General features: G+C 49.4%; 1 protein-coding gene across 1 annotated transcript in view; it reads right to left on the reverse strand.

Annotated features, from left to right (window-relative positions):
• Positions 1-6,988: 6,988 nt before the first annotated feature.
• Positions 6,989-23,032, reverse strand: part of LOC6603228 — a 45,430-nt gene continuing 29,386 nt past the window's right edge. The window contains 6 exon segments of the mRNA XM_026989651.1: positions 6,989-8,901; positions 8,935-9,103; positions 9,105-9,299; positions 9,940-10,621; positions 10,709-10,848; positions 10,923-14,157. Coding sequence (XP_026845452.1) covers positions 7,417-8,901; positions 8,935-9,103; positions 9,105-9,299; positions 9,940-10,621; positions 10,709-10,848; positions 10,923-14,157 — 5,906 coding nt within the window. The 3' untranslated portion in view covers positions 6,989-7,416.

Raw genomic sequence — 23,032 nt, forward strand, 5'->3', positions numbered from 1 at the left:
TATTTTTATTTAACTTAATTTATTTTATATATTTTTCTTGATTTCTTATTTTGGGTGCAGTTATATAATTATAATTGTTAGTGTTACGCGAGAAGAGAAGAGCAGCCCCTATATTATTTATACGAGACCGCAAGCCCCAGCCAGCCCAAAAACCACAAAACCTTACGCTCCTGCGAGGGAAAGCCCCCCCCACCCAGAAAACAACAAACTATTCTAAATATACGTATAGTACATATAGGCATGCATTCGGGGGGATCTTTGGTTGATCTTTGGTGTTTGTGGGAGGCGGTCGATCGGTCCGTCGGTCGGTCGGTCGGTCGGTCAACACACAACACACACAAAACTGAGTACAGTGTTAGCGATGTATAATTAAGCGAGACGGAGCAACAAATACAAAATAGCGAGCGACAACTTAATGGAAATATTTAAATTATTTATGTACACACAGACACGACACCCTCTACATACAATTATGTACATACATATGTATGTACCATTCCACCTCAATGAATAGATAATTTTGGAATCCTTATTTTTACTTTTTGTCATTGTCCCATTCAAAACCAATCACAACAATCCAATATTTAACTATTTATATTAGTTCGATTGATTTCACAGTGGCAGTGGTATTATATTTATGTACAATTTGAAACAATAGCAACAGAATAATTCGAAAAAATTCAAAACAGAGAGAGGAATAGAGAGAGATGGAGAGATAGAGAAAGAGAGAGCGCGCTCGTTGATCAATCAAATGTGGGGGGTATATAATTCTCAAAGTGCCTTATCATTAATATATTATATATGAATATGAAACAAATACAGAAAACACACAAATTATGTATAGTCTTGAGAAAGAGTGAAAAACAAAACAACAAAAAAAGGCATTAATTATTTATTTGTATTTAATTACTATCAACCCAATCAATCCCCACTTGTTACGGCAGAGTGCAAAGGTCTACCACATAATGATACTATGTAAACAAACCAATATAAATTACTGTTTTTTTTTTTGCTGTATTTATACTTAAACTTAGACGTACTGAAACCCTCAGCTTTTGGTTATTACTATACGATAATTCTTTTTATAAAAACATGCTCTTCCCTTTGTACAACAAACAAGCACAGAAACACAAAACAAAATCGTACGACCGTCAATATGTGGCCTTATCAAATGGAACCCTTTACTCTACGCCTTACGCCCCACATCGTCTTCCCTTTAAAGTAATAATGAATACTATGCTAATCGGAAGGGAGAAAGAGAGAGACAGAGAAAGAGAAAGAGAGAGAACTCTGGAATGACCCACATAATCAATATCAGAGAGGAACATGAAAGAGTTTTTGAATGCCAGTTGAATTATTCATTATTCATACAATATACTTATTATATACTACAATGCCTTGTTCGTTATTTATGTAATCATACAATCTATATACCTAGATAGTTCATAGATTTCTTCCGCACAAAAGACAGCAACGAGAAAAGACAACAACCGATCAGGATCGAACACAACTGTACATGAATTTTGTTACATGCTGAAACATGCCTATTTATGCTTCCATTGCAACACAACTGTGTATTTTTATATAGTAAATTACATTTTTATGAAGTGAAAACCATTTAGTTTACGGCGAATTTTAGGTTATTTAGCAATTAAATGAAAGCGTTACAAAATAAATGAAACAAAAAAAAAACCAAAGTCGATTCAATTTACCCAACAGCAACGGGGCCGCTGTCTATGGCGGGGGTTATCGCCAATCTCTCTTCCAGGGCGTCTGTCGACGGGGTGACGGTGACGGCGACGGTACGCTATCGGTCCGGCGGAGAGACCGTCCGGCACACCGTTTGCAAGCTCTGCAAACCTTTTTTTTATGTTATTTCCAAACCATTCGGTTCCCGCCACAAGGCATTTGCACCTGAACGATCAGAGAGGATCTCTAGGTATCGAAACGCCACAATTGACCGACTGGGAAAGTAGCATAGCATAGCAAGAGAGCCAAGGTCCAAGTAGCAGCAGGTTCAAGAAGCTTCAGTTGCGTCATTGCAACCATTTTCATAGTTTCATAGGCGCCGGCTTCCAGAGTTTCATAGCACCCAAAGAGAATAGTTGCATAGCCAGCACCTTAAATAGTTTCGTAGCAGGCAAATTTCATGGTTTCGTAGCAGCGACTTCAAGAGTGGATTTATTTAGAAATTATGGCATACTTTCAGGCTGTTTTGCAAATACAAATTCTGGTTCCAATCGGTTGGCACAACTGTCCCTATAACGAAAGATATAGCCAAGGAAAAACAAAAAGTTGAAGCGACTTAAAATTGGTACAAAACGAGAAAAATAAAAAAAAAAAACTTCAAACGCCAACCTAGCTTACAAAAGCACAATTCTCGAAATACGAAAAAATCTATTTTCTTTTATCTATTCGAATTATAATGCATCATAGACCTTATCAATACTTTTTCTATATTTTTAACATCGATATTAATAGAAAAAAGTAAATTAAAGTTTTCGCTGGCGCATCAACGAATTTTGGTGCCAATTTGCAGCCGATGCAAAAAAATGTATAATTTATACAACAAAATTGAAACTGTTGAAATTAATTACTTTTTCAGAGTTACATAAATGAAAAATGTTTTTTTAAAGGTTTTTCTCCGACATAACAGTTTTGAAGATAACCTTAAATATTTGTTATGTTTACGGTTTTAGCATTCTTCCGTGGAGCTTACCAAAAAATCCTGGACTTGTCTAGTTGGTAATTTGGTTCGTCCTGATTATAAAACAGTAAATATCATTGTTCTTTGATTGCGTCTATTTTTTTTTAGTAGTTTCATTGTTTGCCGACCAGAATATGACTAGTGTTTCAGAGTAAAGTCTGACCAGGCGTTGTAGACAATTGGATGCGTGTAGATGTATAACAGCACCCACATTAGGAACTCTCAGATTTCGATTGGGCAACTCTTATATCTCTCTATTATATTCGATATTTTACTCATATAGGCGTGAGCGAGCGAAGCGAGTGTGCAGGGGGCTTGCCCTCTAGTTATACATAGATATATATTAGTTTTTGCAGCCGCATTGAAATTTGAGGTAAATTTGAGGTGAATATTTCCATATGGAGGACTGGTAGACAGCCACTTTTCTGAGCAGCGATAGCTTGTTTTTGGGTGCAACCACGACCTGGTGCTGAACCATGATTGGTGTGGGCCTTGGAGTTCAGTGTCCTGTCCAGTACGAAACGTAAATATCTGTGGGAGCGCTTGCAATCTTGTTGTAGTCTGTTGTTTAAGGCATAGCTTCGCCATTTCTGGTCCGATCTAGACGTAGTCCATGGAGATCCTATCAAGGATCAAGGATCTAGCAGTTCAAGAATAAATCCAGCTAATCCAGAGCGAAACAGAATCAGAAAAATGTTATACACTGCTTTTGTTTTATTTGCTTGTATTTCTTTTTATTTTTATTTATATTTTGTTTTTGTTTTTAGCTTTTTAATATGTTGTATTTAATTTTATATTATTATTTGTAAGCTTACAACTTAAGGCATAAGGTTACAAACTAAAACTTAGGTGCTAAACATCATTACCATGCTATCGATCATAATCAGCTCTAGCTCTGCGCCTCGTCGCACATTATGCGAGTATGCATATTTGCCCACACAATATGCCTGTTTTACCATCTATCCCTCGATCTGTTTCCATATTGTTTCATAAATATTGGTTTATTGTTATCGATGATGTCTTCAAAAACTGTTTTTGTTCACCATATTTCGTGTATACCATATAATATATAGATTTTTGTATTGTTCCAACAACAGAATAGATCCAAAACAATAGAAAGTTCATCCAATATAGCGAATTTCCATTTGTGGTTTGCTTAAATCGTTTTAATGCGCTTCTTCTTGTTTTACATACATCCGGCGACATACATCGACTGGCGCTTTCGCACAGCTTTAAAATTCGGTTATTTTTGTTCATACATATATTTATCTGTTTTCTGTTTTTATATATTTATATGCATAGAAAGTGCTCTCTATCGAGGATCGAATCGATTCGGATTCGGAATCGGAATTGGGTCAGGATCGGGTCGAGTGGGTCGAGCAACGGCAAGCTGTTTCGTTGTGTTGTCGGCTCTGTTTCAGGCCAAGCATATGTCCATTAGTCTGTCCGTCCTCGTCCCAGTCCTCGTTCCGGCTCCGTTCGCACCACATCACCACAACCTAACCCCAATCCCGACCCCAACCCCAAAACACAACCCAACCATAACCACCCGCCAGACTGGGGCTCCGGACGCCGTTCAATTTGTTAGTTATAATGTTTTGCCGTTTTACATACATTTATTCATATATATATATATATATACATATATATATATATACATATATATATATACACATGTATATATATTTGTAAAATTGGTTTCTGTATATATAGAATTTGTTTCATTATTTAATTTGTTATATATATATATATATATATATATTTATAAAAAAAAATACGAGTTATGCTCTTAACTAAAACGTTGCTTCTGCTCTGACGCCCAGAGTTGCGTTACATGTTTCTTGCAGCATTTTCATTTCCGTTTCCGTCTCCGCTTCAATACATATCTTTATCGTTATCATTATCTTTATCTTTATCGGTATCGTTACCGTTAGCTTTTACATTCACATACATATCTATATATTTATCATTTTCCGTTAATATTTTACAGTTTTCTGTTTTGTTGAATAAGTCTTAGCGTTTGTTGTTTACTTTATAATATATGTATATATATATACTCGTATATATATGTATATATATGTATATATACACATATATAGATTGTTTTTTGTTTTAGTTTCATTATGTATTAAAAATATTGAATTATTTTGTTTTGTGGTTTTTCAATTGGTTTCATTCTTGTTTTTTGCGTTTGCATGTAAAAAAAATAAGTTAAAAAAAAAACGAATTAAACAGTAAAATAGCTAAACACTAAACTGTTTCGTAAGACATAGGGTTTATATAAAAAAATATGCATATGTATATCCCATATATATTCACGTACACATACATACACACGTACATCCATCAATATATATTGTATATATATGTATGTATAATGCTCTGGCCATCAACTGGCCCCTGCTCTCTAGGTATGGTATTACATGTGCATCGTATGTATCATTTGTATGGGGGTTTCTTTTCTTTTTTTTTGTTTTCTTTTCGTTTCTTTATTTGACTTACATGCGACATTTCATTAGCTTAGCAGTAAACGTAGTACATAATCATAATCCAATAATAGCGATCGCTTACAGTGGATGCAACACACAAAAATCCATCGTAAATTAATTTTGCGTATATAAAATTGAAAAAAAATATAATATATATATATAAACGAATAATAATCGTAATCGTAATCGTAATTGTAATCGTAATCGTAATCGTAAAGTGTTACGTATAGATAAGATCGATTGAAACGATGCTCTCGCTAAACTTAAGCGCAGTTCTTTCTTTTCTTCTTTCTTTTATGAAATTTACAAAAAGTCGTTTAAATAATGTGTGTGTGTTGGGAGAGGGCGGGGCGGGAGAGGTTATGCTACAGTTTAAAATAATAAATTTACCTCCTTCTCTAATTTCGTTTTCCTTTTATGTTTAGATCTTTTTTCTCTTTTCTAAGAACAGCCCAACAGTGTGAGTTTCTCTATATATTTCCTCTTGATTTACTCTTATCTATACGTTTACGGTGTGTGTATGTATATATATATATATGTGTATTTGTATATGTATATGTATATTGTGTGTGTGGCTTCTTGTTATACATACATTTATGTGGTTATATATATATATATTTTGTCACTACCATTCACAGTGTTCTATCGACTGAGGGCGTGGGGGGGGGGGGGGGGGCTTTCGGTTGGGGAGGGGAAGGAAGGGAAACACTTGTTGCACGACAGCAAATATACACCAAACGCAAAATACACTTACACACCCACACACACACATAGGGGAACAGTAAAAAGGTCATTGATGGAACCCAAAGGCTCTCTCACAGTGGAGGGGTGGGGGAGCTAAAAAGGGGAGATCCAAATATCTAAAGAGCGGGTGCATGTGTGTGTGTGTGCGCCATCTAAGAGGGAGAGAGAGAGAGAGAGAGAGAGAGAGAGAGAGAGAGAGAGAGAGAGAGAGAGAGATAGAGTGAAGTGGAGTGGAGTGAAGTCCAGAGTGGGGCCCAAGAGTTGCAGGAGCAGCAGCAGCAGCAGGTCTGCTTCTGTCTCTCAAGGGGGAATAGGGGGTGGGGTAGTGGGGTGGTGTGGGAGGCATGTATGTACATATGTACCAGTCCAATAAAAAACAATTTCATTTGTAATTGCGTCTAATCTAAGCTTCAAATCTAAATAAATGTCAAATAGATATCCGATTTCCGAATTCCGATTTCCAATAGCCGATTGCCGATTGCCGATTTCCAGCTTAAATCCTTTTCCCTTTCCGCTCTCCTCCTTTTGTGCTAATCCTAACTACACTAACAATGGGTGCGTACATGTGTGTGTGTGGGAGGGAGGAGTGCCAAGAATTTGGGCATCAGTTAACTTTCTCCCTCTATCTCTCCAGCTCACCCACTCACTCTTCCTCGCCCTCGCTGTGTTTACTTTTGCCGTTGCACTCTTAAAGCCTATCGCCTATCGCCCATGGCCTATGCCAACGCGTTTCTCTCTTCTGTGTTTAGCTTTTTACATTTTCTCTCTCTCTTCGTTCCTAGATATATCTGTATCTGTATCTGTATATATATACGTATAGCTGTTGGTGCATCGTTTCGCTCTTTACATACGATCCTGATCCTGCTGGTGTCAGTAGTAGCCCGGATTACCGCCGGCAGCACTGCCACCGCCGCTGGCCGCGTAATGCTCGCTCGCATAGTACAGTGCCCGCTGCTGTGCCGCCCGCTGCTGCGCCACTTCCTGGGCCGCCAGATGCGCTTGCTGGGCCGCTGCTTGCTGGTGCGCTCGCTGCGCCGCCTGCTGATGCGCCGCCTCCTGCGCCGCCTGCTGCTGATGCGCCTGCTGTTGCTGGTGATGATGATGCTGCTGCTGCTGCTGCTGCGACTGCAGGGGTGGAGGCAACGCCGTCGGCTGGTAGGGGTGCCGGGGCGAGGGCTGCTGATGCGTCGTTAGCGACAGCGGTAGCGGAAGCTGCTGGGCATGTGGATGCGTATGCTGGTGTGTAAGCGGAAGCGGGAGCGGTAGCGTGTGCGGATGAGAGTGCGCTGGCTGCACGGACGGATGGTGCCGTCGATAGCCGTAGCCGTAGACCAGGCTCAGCGGGCTGAGGGGGTTGTTGACTGCTGCTACCGCTGCTGCTGCCGCTGCTGCTGCTGATGCTGAAGCTGCTGCTGGAGGCGCCGTCGCTGCTGCCGTCAGATGTCGTAGACCCGACGACGACGCCTGCAGTCACAACTAATCTTCGTCGCTCAGTGCCTCGTACTTGGACGACAGCAGAGGCTTTGGCTCGCTGGCCGCTGCTGCTGCTGCCGCCGCGGCGGCTGCGGCCGCCGATTTGCTGGAACTCAGGGAGCCACCCCCCTGTCCGACACCGCCACCACCCCCGGGGCCACCCACGCCACCGGGTCCGAGGCCGGCTCCGCCGCCGCCCACCACTAGACTAACGCCCCCGCCCGCGCCCCCAAGATCGCTCAGGGCGTGCGCCGCCTTGGTCTTGGCGCTCAGGTGGCTGGGCGGCGCTGGCTGGTGCGCCAGCTGCATGGCCTGCGGCGGCGGCGGCAGCCCGCCCGCAGCGCTGGGCACGGTGAGTGCGCTGAACGGGTAGGTGTAGGTGCTGGCGGCGAAGGCCTGCGGTGGCGGATGGTAGGCCGACGGGTGGTGGCTATTGGAGCCGGCGCCGCCCGAGCGTCGACCGCTGCCGTCGACCACCTCGTACTGGTTGGGCGTCTTCCGGGACACGCTGATCTCGTGCGACGGCGGCGGCTGCTGGGGATCCTTGCTGCGGTGCTGCTGTTGCTGCTGTTGCTGCTGTTGTTGTTGCTGGTGCTCAAAGGCGGCTACCATGTGGGCGGTGTGCGCTGCGACTGCGTTGGACTGGGCCACTAGGTCGCCGGGATCGTCATCCGATCGCACTTCCACAATGCGGTTCTTGGCATAGCTGCCCGGCCCGTCGTCACGCATCACCTCCGCGATGCGGTTCTTCACGTATTTGTATATGGTGGTCACGGATCCGTCCGCACCGCCTCCGCCCGGCACACGCTGGTCGGGGGGCGGAGGAACGCCCACGCGACCCACAACCGAGCCGGGGCCGGGCAGGTAGTAGTGGCCGGGGTCTCCGCCGGCCACCACAGCCTGGTGGAGCATAAGCTCGTGGGCGTAGTTGCGGGGACTGACCGGCTGGGGCATGCGGATGATGTTGCGTCCGTCCTCGGGCGTGTTTGCCCTGACGCCGGGCGGACCTCCGGAGGATCCTGGTCCCCCACTGGGTCCGCCGCCAGGACCACCGCTGCCGGGCATGCCCTGCTGCTGCTGGTGGTGCTGCTTCTGTTGCTGGTGCTGCTGGTGGTGGTGTTGCTGCTGCTGCTGCTGTTGCTGCTGCTGCGCCTGGTGCTTGGCCTCCTCGGCCTTGTGCTGCATGCGTCGGTTCTGCTTCCAGCGGTCTGGCGGAAGCATCGTCTGCGGCGGCCCCTCCATGTAGGTCATGAATGGGGGCGTGGGCCGCATGTGTGGATTCGAGACGTAGTCGTTGGTGATGATCGAGTCGGTGAGCTCTCCGAAGGTGATGCTCTTGGTGTGGATCTGCTGGGGACTGGGTGCTGGTCCGGGACCCTGCGCCTGGGATGTGGGCGTATGCGGCTGGCCGCGCATCGATCCGTGAACGGATCGCGACTGGCTCGACTGCTGCTGCGGCGGAGGACCCTGTTGCTGTTGTTGCTGTTGCTGTTGCTGTTGCTGCTGCTGCTGGATGGCAGCCGTCGCCGCGGCGGCTGCGGCGGAGAGGCGCTCCTGGTCCAGATCAATGTTGATGACGTTCGGGGACTGGGAGTTGGCCTTGCCATTGTTCTCCGGCGCTAGCTCCAGCGGCTGTCGATGGTATTGCTGGAGGGCGAAAAAGGCGTGGGAGGGAGAATTTGTTAGTTCGGGATGCCTCCACGTTGGGTGGTTTCAGCTCTAGATGACTTACGAATGGGGCTCGCGTGTACTCGCGCCCGGTGGCTCCGGTGGCGTCGTTGGAGCGACTTATCTGGTGCTTGATGATGGCATCGATCAGGTTCTGGGCGCTCAACTGGCCAGGGACATCCTCAGTGGGCTGGCTGGCATGTGGGGGCCGATAGTATCTAAGGATGATCAGGTGGCGATTATTTTAAAAGTCTAAAAGGTTTCAAATGGTTTCAACTAAAAGGCTAACATCGGAGTCCCCCCCTTTTAGACAAGAAAGAACTATCCATATTCCTGGTGCACATATCATCAAAAAACGACTTCTAGGGATATAGAATTGTGTATGCCAATAGCTATCGCACGTGTATATTTCAGGCAGGATCTAATGAGATGAATACTTGGAGACATCAGTGCATTCAGCATCAGTGAGTGGGAGAGCGGATGGTATTCGTATACATATATTTTCACTCATACATATATATGTGGGGCATCAACCAAGGGAAAACGGATTTGTATTCTGACAAGAGGCTTAACTTGAGTACAGTTCTTAATTAGCCCTATTATTGGATAGATTGCTGCTTAGGTTCATTTAGAGGCGCATGCGCACGCTACAAAACCTGAGGCAATGAACATTTAGTTTTCGTTGTTCCGGGTGGACCTTTCCATGGATACTTGAAGGTCTGCAAATTCAGGGGAATTCAGTGCTAGAGCTCTTCTCCCGACATCCTGCATACGGGACTGCTCTGCGGTCCCCACTCTGTCCACTCTGTCCTCTAGTATCATTCAAAAGACGATATTCTATAATGATGCTGTACTTACTCTCGCTCGCGATCGGGAATGGAGCGCGGTGGTCCCGTCTCGGGGACTGGGGCGCGTATGTAGTGTCCTGGCGGTGGGGGGCCACCGGGTCCGGCTGCAGTGACCACGCCGCCGGCGAAAATGCGGTCCCGCTCCATGCGGCGCTCCCGCTCTTCGGCCACCACGCGACGCTCTCTGTCCTGCTCGCGACGCTCTCGTTCTCGCTCCCGTTCACGGTCCCGCTCACGGTCCCGTTCCCTTTCGCGCTCCCTCTCCCGCTCGCGCTCTCGTTCCCGCTCCCGTTCGCGCTCACGCTCGCGGTCCCTTTCGCGCTGCATGCGCTCCTGGTTCTGGAGGAGCTCGCGGTCGCGCTCGATGGCATGATTGTGCTGCAGCTGCTGGCGCTGCAGGTGCTGGCGGTACTGCTGCTGCTGCTGGACGAGCTGCTGCTGGACGAGCTGCTGCTGGTGCACCATTTGCTGGTGTATGGCCATATCGCGGTACCGCATGTCATGATGGGCTGCCGGCGGCACCTGGGACACTGCCACGGCATGCGGCGGCGGGGCCTGTGGTCCGGCATGGGGACCCCCTGGACCTGGTGGTCCTCCTGCGCCCGGCGACTTGTCGCCCTTCTGCGACGGTACCGGCAGCTGTGGCTGCTGGACGGCCACGTCTACAAACGAGGCCAATGCATCGTGGCCAGCTGCGGAGTTGAGTGGATTAAAGATTAGTCTGTGGCTCCAGGACGTGGGTGGTGAGGTCTGTGGAGCGGAGGGCGTCGATATCTCACCTGGTGGATACTGGTAGGGCGTCACGATGTGCATGCGGCTCGGCGGCGGAGCAGCGGGCGAGGGTGGCTTGGAACCTGTGTTGTGGCGTTGTATCACACCCTGACGTTGCGGCGGAGGCGTACGATGTGGACTGGGTGTGCTGTGGAGAGATTGTGGTGGAGATAAGTTACACATTCCGGTTCCTGGGACTGGACTGGCGCTTGCGACACTCACCTGTTGGCATGGTCCGCTGGGGAGGCACGGCTCGAGTACTCGGGCCGGCCACGTGGCGTCGGTTCCTTGTCGTAAGCGAAGCCGCCGCTGCTGCTGCCGACGCTGTTGCGCGGAGAGGGCGACTCCTTGTCCTTGTCGCTGGCGCTGCCGCGCGAGACGTTGCGCTGCTGCTGCTGGCCCTGCATCTGCTGCGAGGTTATGTAGTCGTGCATCACGATCTGCCGCGTGCTCAGCACCGGGGCCTGCTCCCCAACGAAGGGGGAGCGGCCGTAGGGAGAGCCCACGCCGACACCCACCCCGACGCCATATCCCTGCGGGGGCGGTGCCTGGGGCGAGGATTGTTGCGGTGGTGGCGGCAGCTGGCCGGGCACGGGCCCACCTGGTCCGGAGCCGGGTCCCGCCTGGGCGGGACTGTGGCGCTGCGAGCTCTTGTAGAATTCGTACGCCCGCTTGCTCTCCAGATGGTGCTGCGGCAGATGGAGGGGCGTGCCCTGCGTGATGGAGCCATGCTTGCCGCTGTCCGGCGGACACACGACTCCGGGTGGTGTCTGGCGCACCATGCTCTCGAACTTGGGGCTGAGCATCGACGAGGAGGTGGCCGCGTGCACGATGATCTGCTGCTGGGCGCTATTCGCCGGGGTTCCGTGTGTGATGGAGCCGCTCTTCACCAGCAGCTGCTGCTGCTGTTGCTGCTGCTGCTGCTGGGAGGGCGAGGCGTGCTGCGAGGGATGTGACGGGTGCGACGGATGCGATGGGTGTGACGGATGGTGCGACGGGTGGGGGCCGTGCTGGGCGTGGGCCGGATGCAGATGGTGCGCCTGCTGGGGACTGAGCTTCGGCTGCACCTTGGAGGACACTCGTCCGCCCGACGGGGGCGGTGGCTGGTGCTGGGGCTGGGCCGGGGGCGGCTGGCTGGAGCGCGGCGGCATCTGGCCCTGGCCAATGGAGATGGGTACAGGTACTGGTACTGGCTGGACGTAGATCGAGCCACCCGGCCCGGGCCCGGCTCCGGCCAGGGGTCCCACTTCGGGTCCGCCCGTCACCTTGAGCGGGCCGTGCGGCTGCTGGTACATGTAGGAGCCGGCCGTCGCCAGCGTCGGCACGGAGACCGCCTCTCCGCGATACATGGCCGTGGAGCGGACGATGTGCTTCATGGCGCTGGACATTGAGGGCGGTGGCACATGGTGCCGCTCGGATCCCCCGGGACCAGATCCACCCGATCCGCCAGGTCCCGTGTGGGGCGAGTGGCCATCCCTGTCCCTCGGCGGCTTCTTGATGCTCAAGTCGAGGGTCTGCGGCTCCGAGTCCGACCCCTGTTGGCTTGGTGGCGGCACTCCCCGCTGCGGATGGGTGGGTGGCGGTCCGTGACTCGTGGGGACATTGTAGATGATCGTCTCGGTGCCGAGTGGCGGCGGTGCTGAGTGGCTGGACGGGAGCCCGCCCTTGGAGGAGCCCGCACCTATTCCGGTCTTCACAACGGGCGTAATGGTGGCCTTGTCCCCAACACTGGCACCCACTCCCACGGACGTGGCGGCGGGATGGCCTATAAGTCCGGGATGTGTTAGCGGACCCACGCCCACACCGACTCCCCCCAGATGGGAGTTGACGACGGAGAGGGTGGCCAGGTTGCCGTCGCTACTGCTGCTGGTTCCGTTGCCGCTGCTGGAGGATGACGGCGGTGGCACGGCCGCTGGACGCGACGGCAGCTTCTGCACGGAGGTGCCGTGCGGCAGGCCGCTGGGCGGTCCACCCACCACCTGCTGCTGCTGCTGTTGCTTGAGGATAGCCGTATTCCCGTCCTGCCGATACTCCCGGACAATAGTGAGCTCCTTGCGCTCCAGATTGTTCGGATGCTGGGAGGGAGGCGGCTGCTGCTGCTGCTGTTGCTGCTGTTGCTGTTGCTGCTGCTGGGAGGCGGCCTGGCTGGGGGGCATTCCTCCGGCAGAGGAGGACTGCTGCGTGGACTGTTTGCGCTCCGGTCCCTTGTGCTTCAGCGACCGCTCGATCACGGAGAAGACGCAGTCCTGCACATTGTTGACCGCCTCACGGCGCATGCTGATGGGACCGTTCATCGGTTGCGACTGTGGTTGCTGCTGTTGCTGCTGCTGCTGCTGCTGCCCCTGCTGTCCGACTCCCATTCCGGGACTCATTCCGGGCGGCACTCCTCCCATTCCGGCTCCTCCCATCACCACTCCCACTCCTGCGGCGTTTGGTGGCTGCAGTCCGCCTACATTGTTGCTGCCATGACCGTGTCCGTGTCCATGTCCGTGTCCGTGTCCATGGCCGTGCCCGTGGGCATGCGGATGGCCGTGTCCAGGTCCGTGCACGTGTCCGTGGACATGGCCGTGACCGTGGGCGTGGACAGCGTTGAAGAGCACCTTGGGGCTCTGGCGGTTGGCCGGAGAGTTCTCGTTCTCCTCGTCGGCCGTCTCCGTGGCCGAAGAGTCGTACTCCTCGCTGGTCTTCTGCTTCTTGGGCGCCTGTCCGGCGGCCGGGGGCAGCAGACGCTCGTTGTCCGCCGCCGACGATGCCTTGGAGCTCATCCGCGTGGGGGTGATGATTAGCGGCAGCTCGGGAATTCCGCGCAGTCCCACGCCCACAGGCGAGGGCTTCTGCTGGTGCAGGTGTTGCTGCTGCTGCTGCTGCTGCTGGTGCGGATGCTGCTGGGGGACTGGCGGAGGCGGCTGGGGCAACTGGATCCCCAGCTGGTGCTGTTGCTGCTGCTTGGTCAGGGTCAGGGGCTTGTGGCGCTGCAGATTCTCGGGACTCTCCACGGAGGCTGTGTCGGAGCCGCCAGGCTCTCGCTCGTCGCAGGACGAGGTGCTGACGTCCGTCTCGTCGCCGCCGCTGCCCCCGCCGCCGGCAGCGTCCGTGAGATTCAGCTGAGGGTCGAGCTTGCGCCGGATGCGCATGAGGCAGGCGGAGCAGCAGCGCGTCGCGTGCGGCGGTATCTGGAGCTCCGCCATCACGGGATCGCGCACCTCGGGCGCCAGCTCGAACAGTCGCGTCGGTATGTTGTGCAGCCGCTGTGCCCGTTCCTTGGGGTTAGGGCACGTCGAAAGGGGACAGCTCGGGTAGCGGTTCCGCACCGATTTGCACTGGCAGCTGTTGCACACCCGCGCCCCTGCCGGTATCGACTCGTCCGGTATGCCATACTGCTGCCCACGGCCCTTCTTCAGGGGCCGCGTCCTTGGACATGCCTCCGCCTTGCACACGAAGCAGTTGGCCAGCTTGTCTGCAACAAAAGAGATAGAGAGAGTGGGTGAGTGAGTGGGTGGGTGAGCGGAGCTGAGCGGAGCAGGAGGGTAAGCAAAAGTTATGCAAACACATTAAAAAATACGATTTAATTAAAGGCAAATGGTCAGAAGAGGGCGATGGGTGGAGTGCCACTGGGGGAGTGGCTGTGGGAGACGCTTTCATTAAGCCACTTAACAAATAATGAGCAGCAGCAGCAGCCAATTGAATATTTTAAAACGCCCGCCCGAAGTGGGGGAAAACGGACAGGGGATGGAGGAGGGATGAGGATGAACAGATTCACATGGGGATGAATGGATGGAGCGAAATCTAGAGTGGATTGCAGACACCGCAGACTGGTGTTGAGCGGAGCAATCAGATTTCATTATACTCGTATCTACGAGCAGTGTTTCCAAAGAGGAACATATGGAAAGGAAACAAGTGGGAAATAGAACCATGGAACGAGGGAAACACAACCATGGGATGAGTGAAAGACGTGGGAAACATAGCAATGTAAAGAGTGAAACAAGTGGGAAGCAGACCCATGGAACGACCATGAAACGGAACAATTTCAACTTCTTTGGAATGGAAAGAATTTTCAGCTGAAAAGAAAACTATCCAAAATTCATCCAAGCGATCAACATTCTGAAGTTACAAGGAATCAATCAATTTGGAAATGTGAAAGGAAATGCTTAAGATATCATCCCAAATATGACTTATCAGGCTGCAGAGCTATCTATAGAATATAGAACATGGAGATCCATAGCTCCGATATTGCCCGACCGATGTACCGAGCTAATTACTCGTACTAGCTAGCTGCTCGTATTCCCTCCAATTTCATTCGGTATTCGTTAATGTGAGATTCACCGAAATTTGATTATCGTTTCATTTCGTTTCGAGTGCGAGGACGGGCACAATCTCTGGCCATCAGTGGAGGAAATCTCCAATCTTGACTGAGTGCCGGGCAGATTTGTGTTTGTCTTAGTTTTTGTTTTGCCATTTTACTTGTAATAATTTTACAATTTTAATGATGTGCAAATAAAGCGAGAGAGAGAGAGGGAGGGAGAGAGAGAGAGAGCGAGAGGATGAGGATGAGAACAATTGCGGCATTTAAGGAAAATCAATGTAATTAAAAGGGGACTTTGGGGGAGGAATGGAATGGAATGGAAGACTGGCTCTGACTCTGACTCTGGCTGTAAGTAAAATCAATCAGCGTTTCGAAATGTCAGACATACAACGATGAATGCTGAATGCTGACCAAACAGACGAACAGTGGGAGCGGGAGCGAGAGGGGGAGAGAGAGAGAGAGCTCTTCTGCCACTGTCACTGCCACTGCCACTGCCACTCCCTGCCATTTTCCAGAACCACTCCTCCACTCCCACTCATTGCGTGGCTCGCGAATCTCAGCGGAATATGAAAATACATCAAAGTAGCCAGCCCCCAATCCCCCTTCCCCGCCCAGTGGGCCTGGACCTCTCTTTCTCTCTACCTTCCACCCCCCACCTTCTACCCCACTCGTTGACCAAGCAGAAAGCGAAAAATAAACGCAAGTAAAAATGCTTTTTGAGCGTTAAAATTTTAATAAGCCACCCATTTTAATTTTGATTGTTGCGCGGAGCGGTGAGAGCAGGGGCCAAAAGGGGCCAAAAAGGGGAAAAACCACACGAAAAACGATTCCATTTTAGCGAAGAAAAAAAAACGAAAAGAACCCAAACTACAGAAAAGTTGGCAACACTGGCAGGCTGAGGAGAGAGCGAGAAGACGGAGAACAACAAGTAGGCAACACTTTTTTTGCACTTTTACTGAGAGGAGGAGGAGGAGGAGGAGCTGGAGCGGTAGCGGTAGCGGGAGCCTCAATCCAATTGCAATTAAGAGTCTGCGAGTCGAGCATAGATTGCAAATTAAATAAAAATCACAAAATAAATATTTAATATTAATAACAGTAACACAACCCAACCGAACCGAAAAGAGATCAACAAAAAGAGTGTTTTGCAGTAAATCGAAATGAGAGCAACAAAAACGGAATGTAAGCAATCAATTGGGTAAAAAGACTACACGATTACGATTGACTGGGCTGGGGACTGGCCACTGGACTGGCATGGACTGGAAGATACCCTCGCAAAGGATCTCCAAATGGAGATGGTATGTTTGGGTGTATATGTAGATGGTTCACCCAGGGGATACGCCCAACACAGAGGAGACCGATGCACGTGCATACCCCATGCACTACAGATATTGTGCGGCAGGGTGTCCAAAAATTAAAATAATATTCGTAATAAAATTGAATTGAATTGCCAGGACATCAGCATATATCGGCGGCATGTGGGGCATGCAACAAGACCAACAAGAGAAACACCAAATAAATTAATTAATAATAAAAAGGCTATGGCTATTGGTCGCATGATTGGGTTGGTAGGGGGCTGGGGGAAGGGTGTTCCGGTTTGGGGTTTGGCGATCCGGTTCGTTTCGGTTCGGCTCGGCCGGAGAGCAGCAGAGCTCGTTTTTTATTATTTAATTTTGATTTTAAAATATTCTGTAAATATTTCATGCACTTTGGAGATGGCCGAGCAGAGAAAAAAATCGAAACAGGACACGAAACGATGGGGACAGGACATACCAGGACTGACCGCCGTGCGTCCAGGGCCTCTGTTGGGGTCTGTTTCGGGATCGAAATACAATCTGTTGGCCCTACCACCAGCACCAGTCGGGATAAAGCAAGTAATACCTTAGATTTCTTCTTTTGTCCATTTTATAATATATTAATTAGGAATTTTTTCTGGGGGGAACTATTCATTTTTATTTTATATAAAAATTATAGTCCTTACGATCCCTGCTTCTTGTCGAGGTACAATTTTAGCAGTTGTTAGCTGAAAACTCCCACCATTTAATGCCTGAGATGAAACAGTTGCAACTAATTCCAGGACTGTGTTATCGTTGGGGGGTTTTTTTTCGTTATATTTAGAGCTTCCTTTTATCTGTGAGTAAGTCAGTTAAAGACTACAATCAATCCCGCAGAGCTCGCAGAACGAGTGTGAAAGGGGACTGTGTAAGGCACTTGTCGCCTGGTCAAATGTCAGATAAAATTGATGTCAATTGACCAGAGAAAGAGAGGGGGAGTCCTGTTTGGGGGAGGGAAATTAATTGTAATTAATGCATACGTATATTAATGAGAATTCGTGTTAATTAAATGTGACCTACAATAGTCACAACTACAACACCACAACGACAGCAGGACACTCCTTCGGAGCACCATTCCACTGCCCTTGCCTCCATTCCCTACCTATTTGGGTGGTGCCCCCAACCAGCCATTTAAAGGCAATTCAATCAAATAATAACCAAAAAAGAAACAAGCTAAAATTTTGATATAAATTTCCGCTTTTCCGCTTTTTGTTGACCAGCATCGTCATCGTCAGCGGCTCGACTCGATTCGATTCGAATCTCTTTGCATTTCGATCAATTTTATTAATAATTCAATCAGTCAAAAAATTATTTGAAACGCCCCAAAGGAAAACAAAAAAGTTTTCCTCAGCTGGCGATGCTGACAGAAGCTGCGACAGACTGGGGCAGGGACAGTGGCAGTGGCAGAGCAGGGAATGCTCTTGGTCTTGGGTTTCCGCTGGTATCGGCGGGGGAGAGTGGGGTTTATGGGGTTTCCCACAGCATCTTTCTCTGTTTTTTTCCTTCATTTCTGCTTTGATTTGTGCGGTGTAAGGGGACAGGGGAAAAGATGAAACGCAACCGGGGAAAAGTCGTCGAAAGGCGAACGTGGAACATGGAACATGGAACGTGGTGGAACACTGCGCTATTTGCACAGCAAATGCAAAGAAAAATCACAAGAAGAAGTCGAACTGACTGGATGACATTTCGACTATTGGATGCCCATTGTTTGGAACAGTCAATCAAATGGAGAGTGAGCGAGAAAACAACCGAAATTTTCAGATACAAAAGAGTAAAAATTACGAATTCCATCGTATCGATGGAACGAGAAAAGTGATACGGAGATCTAAGATCGAAATGATTTTTGATAAATGTACATATAAGAAGATAATATCATCTTCCAAATATATGAACCTTTTAAACCTCTTTTAAAGTGTGAATGCTGTAATATTTGTAATATTCGGATCGGACATCAGTCTCTACCGAACATAAGCCCTCTAACTATTACAATCTCCGAGGTCCGGATACGAATACGAATACGAATACGAATACGAATACGAATACGGAACATCCCAGCGAGTGCGAGGTATACTCGTAAAAAGGAGAAAGGAAAAAAATCAAAAACCAAAAGTAAATCAAAACGACAAACAAAACAAAACGAGACGCGATGCGATGCGATGCGATGCGATGCGACGCATACCCCCCTCAGATCCCGCCCCCTCCACCATCCACTCTCTCTGCACTTCCTCTACCCTCCACCCACTGCCTGCTCCTTCTGGACTCTCGCCCTCTCTGCGTGCTCCTCCTGCACTCCACCCCCAAAATGAAATAATTCCATTAGTACAATTTCTTTTGCAAGTACAAAGAGTAAATATTGAGGCGGTCTATGCGTGGGATGTGGATGTGGGCTGGAAACGGAGAAGGGAGGAGATACCAGGGGAGTGGGAAAAGGAAATGGAGTGGGAGTGGAAATGGGTATGGGTATAGGAGTGGTGGAAAGAGAATATGTATACGTATGTGAATGTGTGGTAGGCTGTTCTACTGTTCCTTTCTGACCCAATAAGTAATACTCCAATTATAATTGACCGAAAGTCCCACCTCAAACCACCCCATCAATCGCATCCATCTCATCCTTCGTCTCATTTGCATTTGTTGGGAAATAATCCCAGCCTGAGAATGCAATACTCGTAATTGTGCAATTAAATTTCGGACCATTTGGTAAATAGTTTTGGCACCCGACAAACATCAACAGACAGAAATTAACCTAGACTCTGCCCCTCCCCTCCCCTCCTCTCCTCTCCTCTCCTGTTCACCCTTCACTCTGCTGTGGCATCTTCCACCCCTTCGCATTCCCACAGGACCCTCTTGCAGCACTCTGCTGCAGCAGCACAAAATTTCTGCACAAGTTACCAAAAATTTATTTAACTTTCAATTAGACAATTGAAAACAACAGCAACAACAGGAGCAGCAGCAGCAGAAGCAGCAGGAAGAGGGTTGAAGGTTGAGGAAGATTGTGGCCAAAGGGAAACAGGTTGCTAGTTCTCTCGTTCCATCTGGAACTGGTTCATTGCAGGTTCAAATGATTGGAACCCTTATATAACCCTAAAGGAAGGATCGCTCATATCTCCAAGTCTTCGAATGGAATTGCTATATCATAAAAGTAGCTGCAAGGATAGCTTTTGTTGCTGGATCACAGAGCTATGCCGAAACTAGAAACAATTCACTAATCGATCCCCCAATTATTTTGATTGCTGCAACAACCTAAACTAGAACACGTTTGCATTGGAACTAGTTGTTTTACGAAGGGAATACGGAAAATGGATGCACTCTGTGGCACTCTATGATTCGCTGGCACATGCCACAAGCACCTACCGCCATGGATTTCCCACTCGATTCCATTGGCAACAAGAGCCAACACACAACAAGCCGCTAAAAAGGAAAACGAAAAGCGGAAATTCAATCAAATCTGCCATAAAACAACAATCAATTTAGAGATAACGGGCTACAAAAAGAGGAGAGCGAGAGAGAGAGAGAGAGAGAGCTGATACTCAGAGCGAGAGGCGAGAAGCGAGAAGCGAGAAGCGAGAAGCGAGAAGCGAGAGCAATAGGAACAGAACGATTGGCGTGCGGCCAATTAAAAAATATACGCGAGACTGTACGTACACACAAAAGTACGACGCAGCAGCAGCACTGGACGAAGGACTAAGGACGGAGGGCGGAGGGCGGAGGACAACCGCTAATTAGCACCATGGGGAATTTGTTGTTGGCAGAGAAGAGAAGAACTTGCGCGTAAGCGAAAGCAGTGCCCGCTAGCAGTGGCAGTGGCAGTGGCACCGGCAGCAACCAACAGAAGATGCTGCCAACTTGTGCAAACATCAAAGAGCAGGCGAATTCAGAAGGAGATGGCAGCAAGCAGCAAGCAGCATGTGATTGAGAGGGCGGACAGGACAGAACAGGACAGAACAGGATGGATGGATGGATGGATGGATGGATGGATGGATGGATGGAAAGCAATGGCTGGGAATTATGGTACGAGTATGCATAAATATGCCAGCCATGACGACGAGGGCGAGAGAAGTGAGACACACACATACGCATACGATGCAAGCCCAACAAAGAGACAGAGAGGGCGAATGGGAAAGAGAGGAAGAAGCTGGTGAGCGCCATATAATTGTAAATACAGTTAATATGAACGGCACCGACAGCCGACAGCCAACAGCCAACAGCCGACTGCCGAGCAGCAGCGACAGCGGAAAACGCTTTGCTTTGGCACTTTTAATTTACGAAATGGTGTTGATTTAACGGCAAAGGCAGCGGCGGCGGCGGCAGGACTCCAGGGGGTAGACCGGAGAGCGGACCACAAGCGGGTCCAGCGTGGGAGCGCAACACAAAAGGAAATTGAAGGAACAAAAAAAAACCGTATATTTCGGGCAATTGCGGCCGTCATTTCACTGGCTTTTTGGGTTTCATCTTTCACTCGATTGTGGAAGTCCTCCGTTAAGCTCCTGGGACGTGTGCTCCGTGTTCAGCGAGGGATAAGCGGAACGACTAGAAGGATAGAGCTACCGGAGAGCACAGCTACGAGTACTCTACCCAAAAGCCTTGCGATCTATGTGGATCTGTGAACTAGGAGATCCCTCAGCGCAATTCGAATGATGTGAAAGCAACTTTACCTAAACCCAAAATCACGTAAAGAGTATTCCAGAGTCCTTATTGGAGTGTGAGATATGTGCGCCCCTGCAAACTCTTTCTTTTTTTGGGAAACGATTTTCCCTGATTAATAAAAGTTACACACAAACACACACACGCACACACGCAGACAGCCAGAGAGATAGAGAGAGAAAGAGGAACACACATACATAGAGACAGCAGAAGGAATACAAACTGTACGCCAGCGATAATCAAAAGGGTGTGCAATTTTAATTGAGCAATTTAATTACATATGTAAGCAAAAGCCAAGCCTCGGCAAAGGAGCAGAGCAGCACAGCAGCAGAGAGGGGGACGGAGAGAGAGAGAGAGATGCCAGAAAGAGAGCGAGCCAAGTCGGAGCGAAGCGGAGCGGAGAGTGAAAGCGAGGGCCGGAAGGCACACACATAATTAGCAAGCAAGCAAATGCCACTTCACTCGCTCTCTCTCGCTCTCTCTCGCTCTCTCTCTTTGTGTGGGCGTGAGTGCACGTGTGTGTGTGTGTGTGTTGACTCTTTGGCTTCTGCTTTGCTGCTTTTTAGGGTCCTTTTTTTGTTGCGTTTCCCCCGTTCCCAGTCCTTCTGCTTCGGTGGGGCCGCAGTCGTTTTCGGCAGTTTAAGTTTGTAATTAGTTTGTCGGCGCCTCGCCCACTTGTACTTTCCTACGCCCTCTTTTGAGCGGAACCCAGGCCCCTCCTGGGGCGATTGGCAATGGGTATGGGGCGCCCCCTTTTTGGGATGGACTGATGGATTGGATTGGAAATGGTTGGTTACTGGTTTGCGCGTGGCTCTGCTCTCGCGAAGGGGAGGAGAACCTGCGTCCTGCGTCCTACGTCCGTGTCCGCATTCGGACTGGTCGAAAAGCTTACAAATCGTGAAATGCGAGTGAGTAATTATGATTTACTAATTAGCAAACAGACACCCGGACGGACAAGCACACACACACACACACACCGGACACTGGGGGGATACGGATACGGGTATACGATTGCATAGGCGCAGGCGGATACGGGTACAGCGAATTGGCGGACTAATGCGATGGACAAACAACGAATGCACGGACTACGGACTACACGGAGCGCCGTAGGAGAGCCTGAGACCCATGGACACTGGACACTGGACACTGGACAAAAGTCTATTAATTAGCTGCACCAACAAGCGGAGGGAGTGGGGCAGCTGCACTGCAACCCCCCCACTCCCACCCGCCATGCCGCCGCGCTTGTTCGTGTAACGGGGATTTGCTCATCAAATTCGCTAATTGTTTTTGTTTCTGCTTTTGCTTTTGCACCTGCAGCTGCCCCCCCACGCACACACACACACACACACACACTCTCCCACTTGCCACAATTTGGCTTCGTCAGGGGCCGAGGGGGAGGGGGAATGGAGGGGGATACGCTAGAGGTAAGGGGTAAGCGCGAGTACAGTCCAAACAATTAGCGTAATTTCAATTTTGTTCAAAATTTCATAAACAGCAAACGGAAGGGGGTGGGGGAGCTTTTCCCCTCCACCAAACACAAGCACCACAGTGACATCAGCACCCCTTGCCCCTCCCCCGGACCACCTCTAGCCGCACAGAGAGCAGAGGCAGGGGCAGAGCAGAGCCTTTGGTGCACTGCGGACAGTTAAGCCTCTTGCACCGCCGTTGCATACTTTGGTGCGCTTTTTGACAGCAGCCTCCGAAAAAAGGAAAACCATCAAATTTACGCTCTCTCTCTCTCTTTCTCTCTGTCTCTTTCTCTGCTGTTCTGCTTCTTATTTCGTTTACTTTCCATCAGCATAATGCAGCGAAAAGGGGGGAAGAGGGCATGTGTGTGTGTGTGTGTGTGTGTGTGTGTGTGTGTGTGTTAGGGGTGTAGCAGGAGGTACAGGTAATGGGGAGCTGGAAGCGGAGGTGGAGAGCACGTCTGGGAACAGGCAGGACAGGAGACCGCTAAAGAGCGGAGGAAGGGGGACCAGGAGCAGGGAGCAGGTGAGAGGCTTACGATGCTATTACGTTATTCTGCCATCACTTAAAATCCAATAAACAAATTAATA

The sequence above is a fragment of the Drosophila persimilis genome, unplaced genomic scaffold, assembly GCF_003286085.1.
Source record: "Drosophila persimilis strain 14011-0111.01,24,50 unplaced genomic scaffold, DperRS2 tig00000431-arrow-pilon, whole genome shotgun sequence".
Lineage (NCBI taxonomy): Eukaryota > Metazoa > Arthropoda > Insecta > Diptera > Drosophilidae > Drosophila > Drosophila persimilis.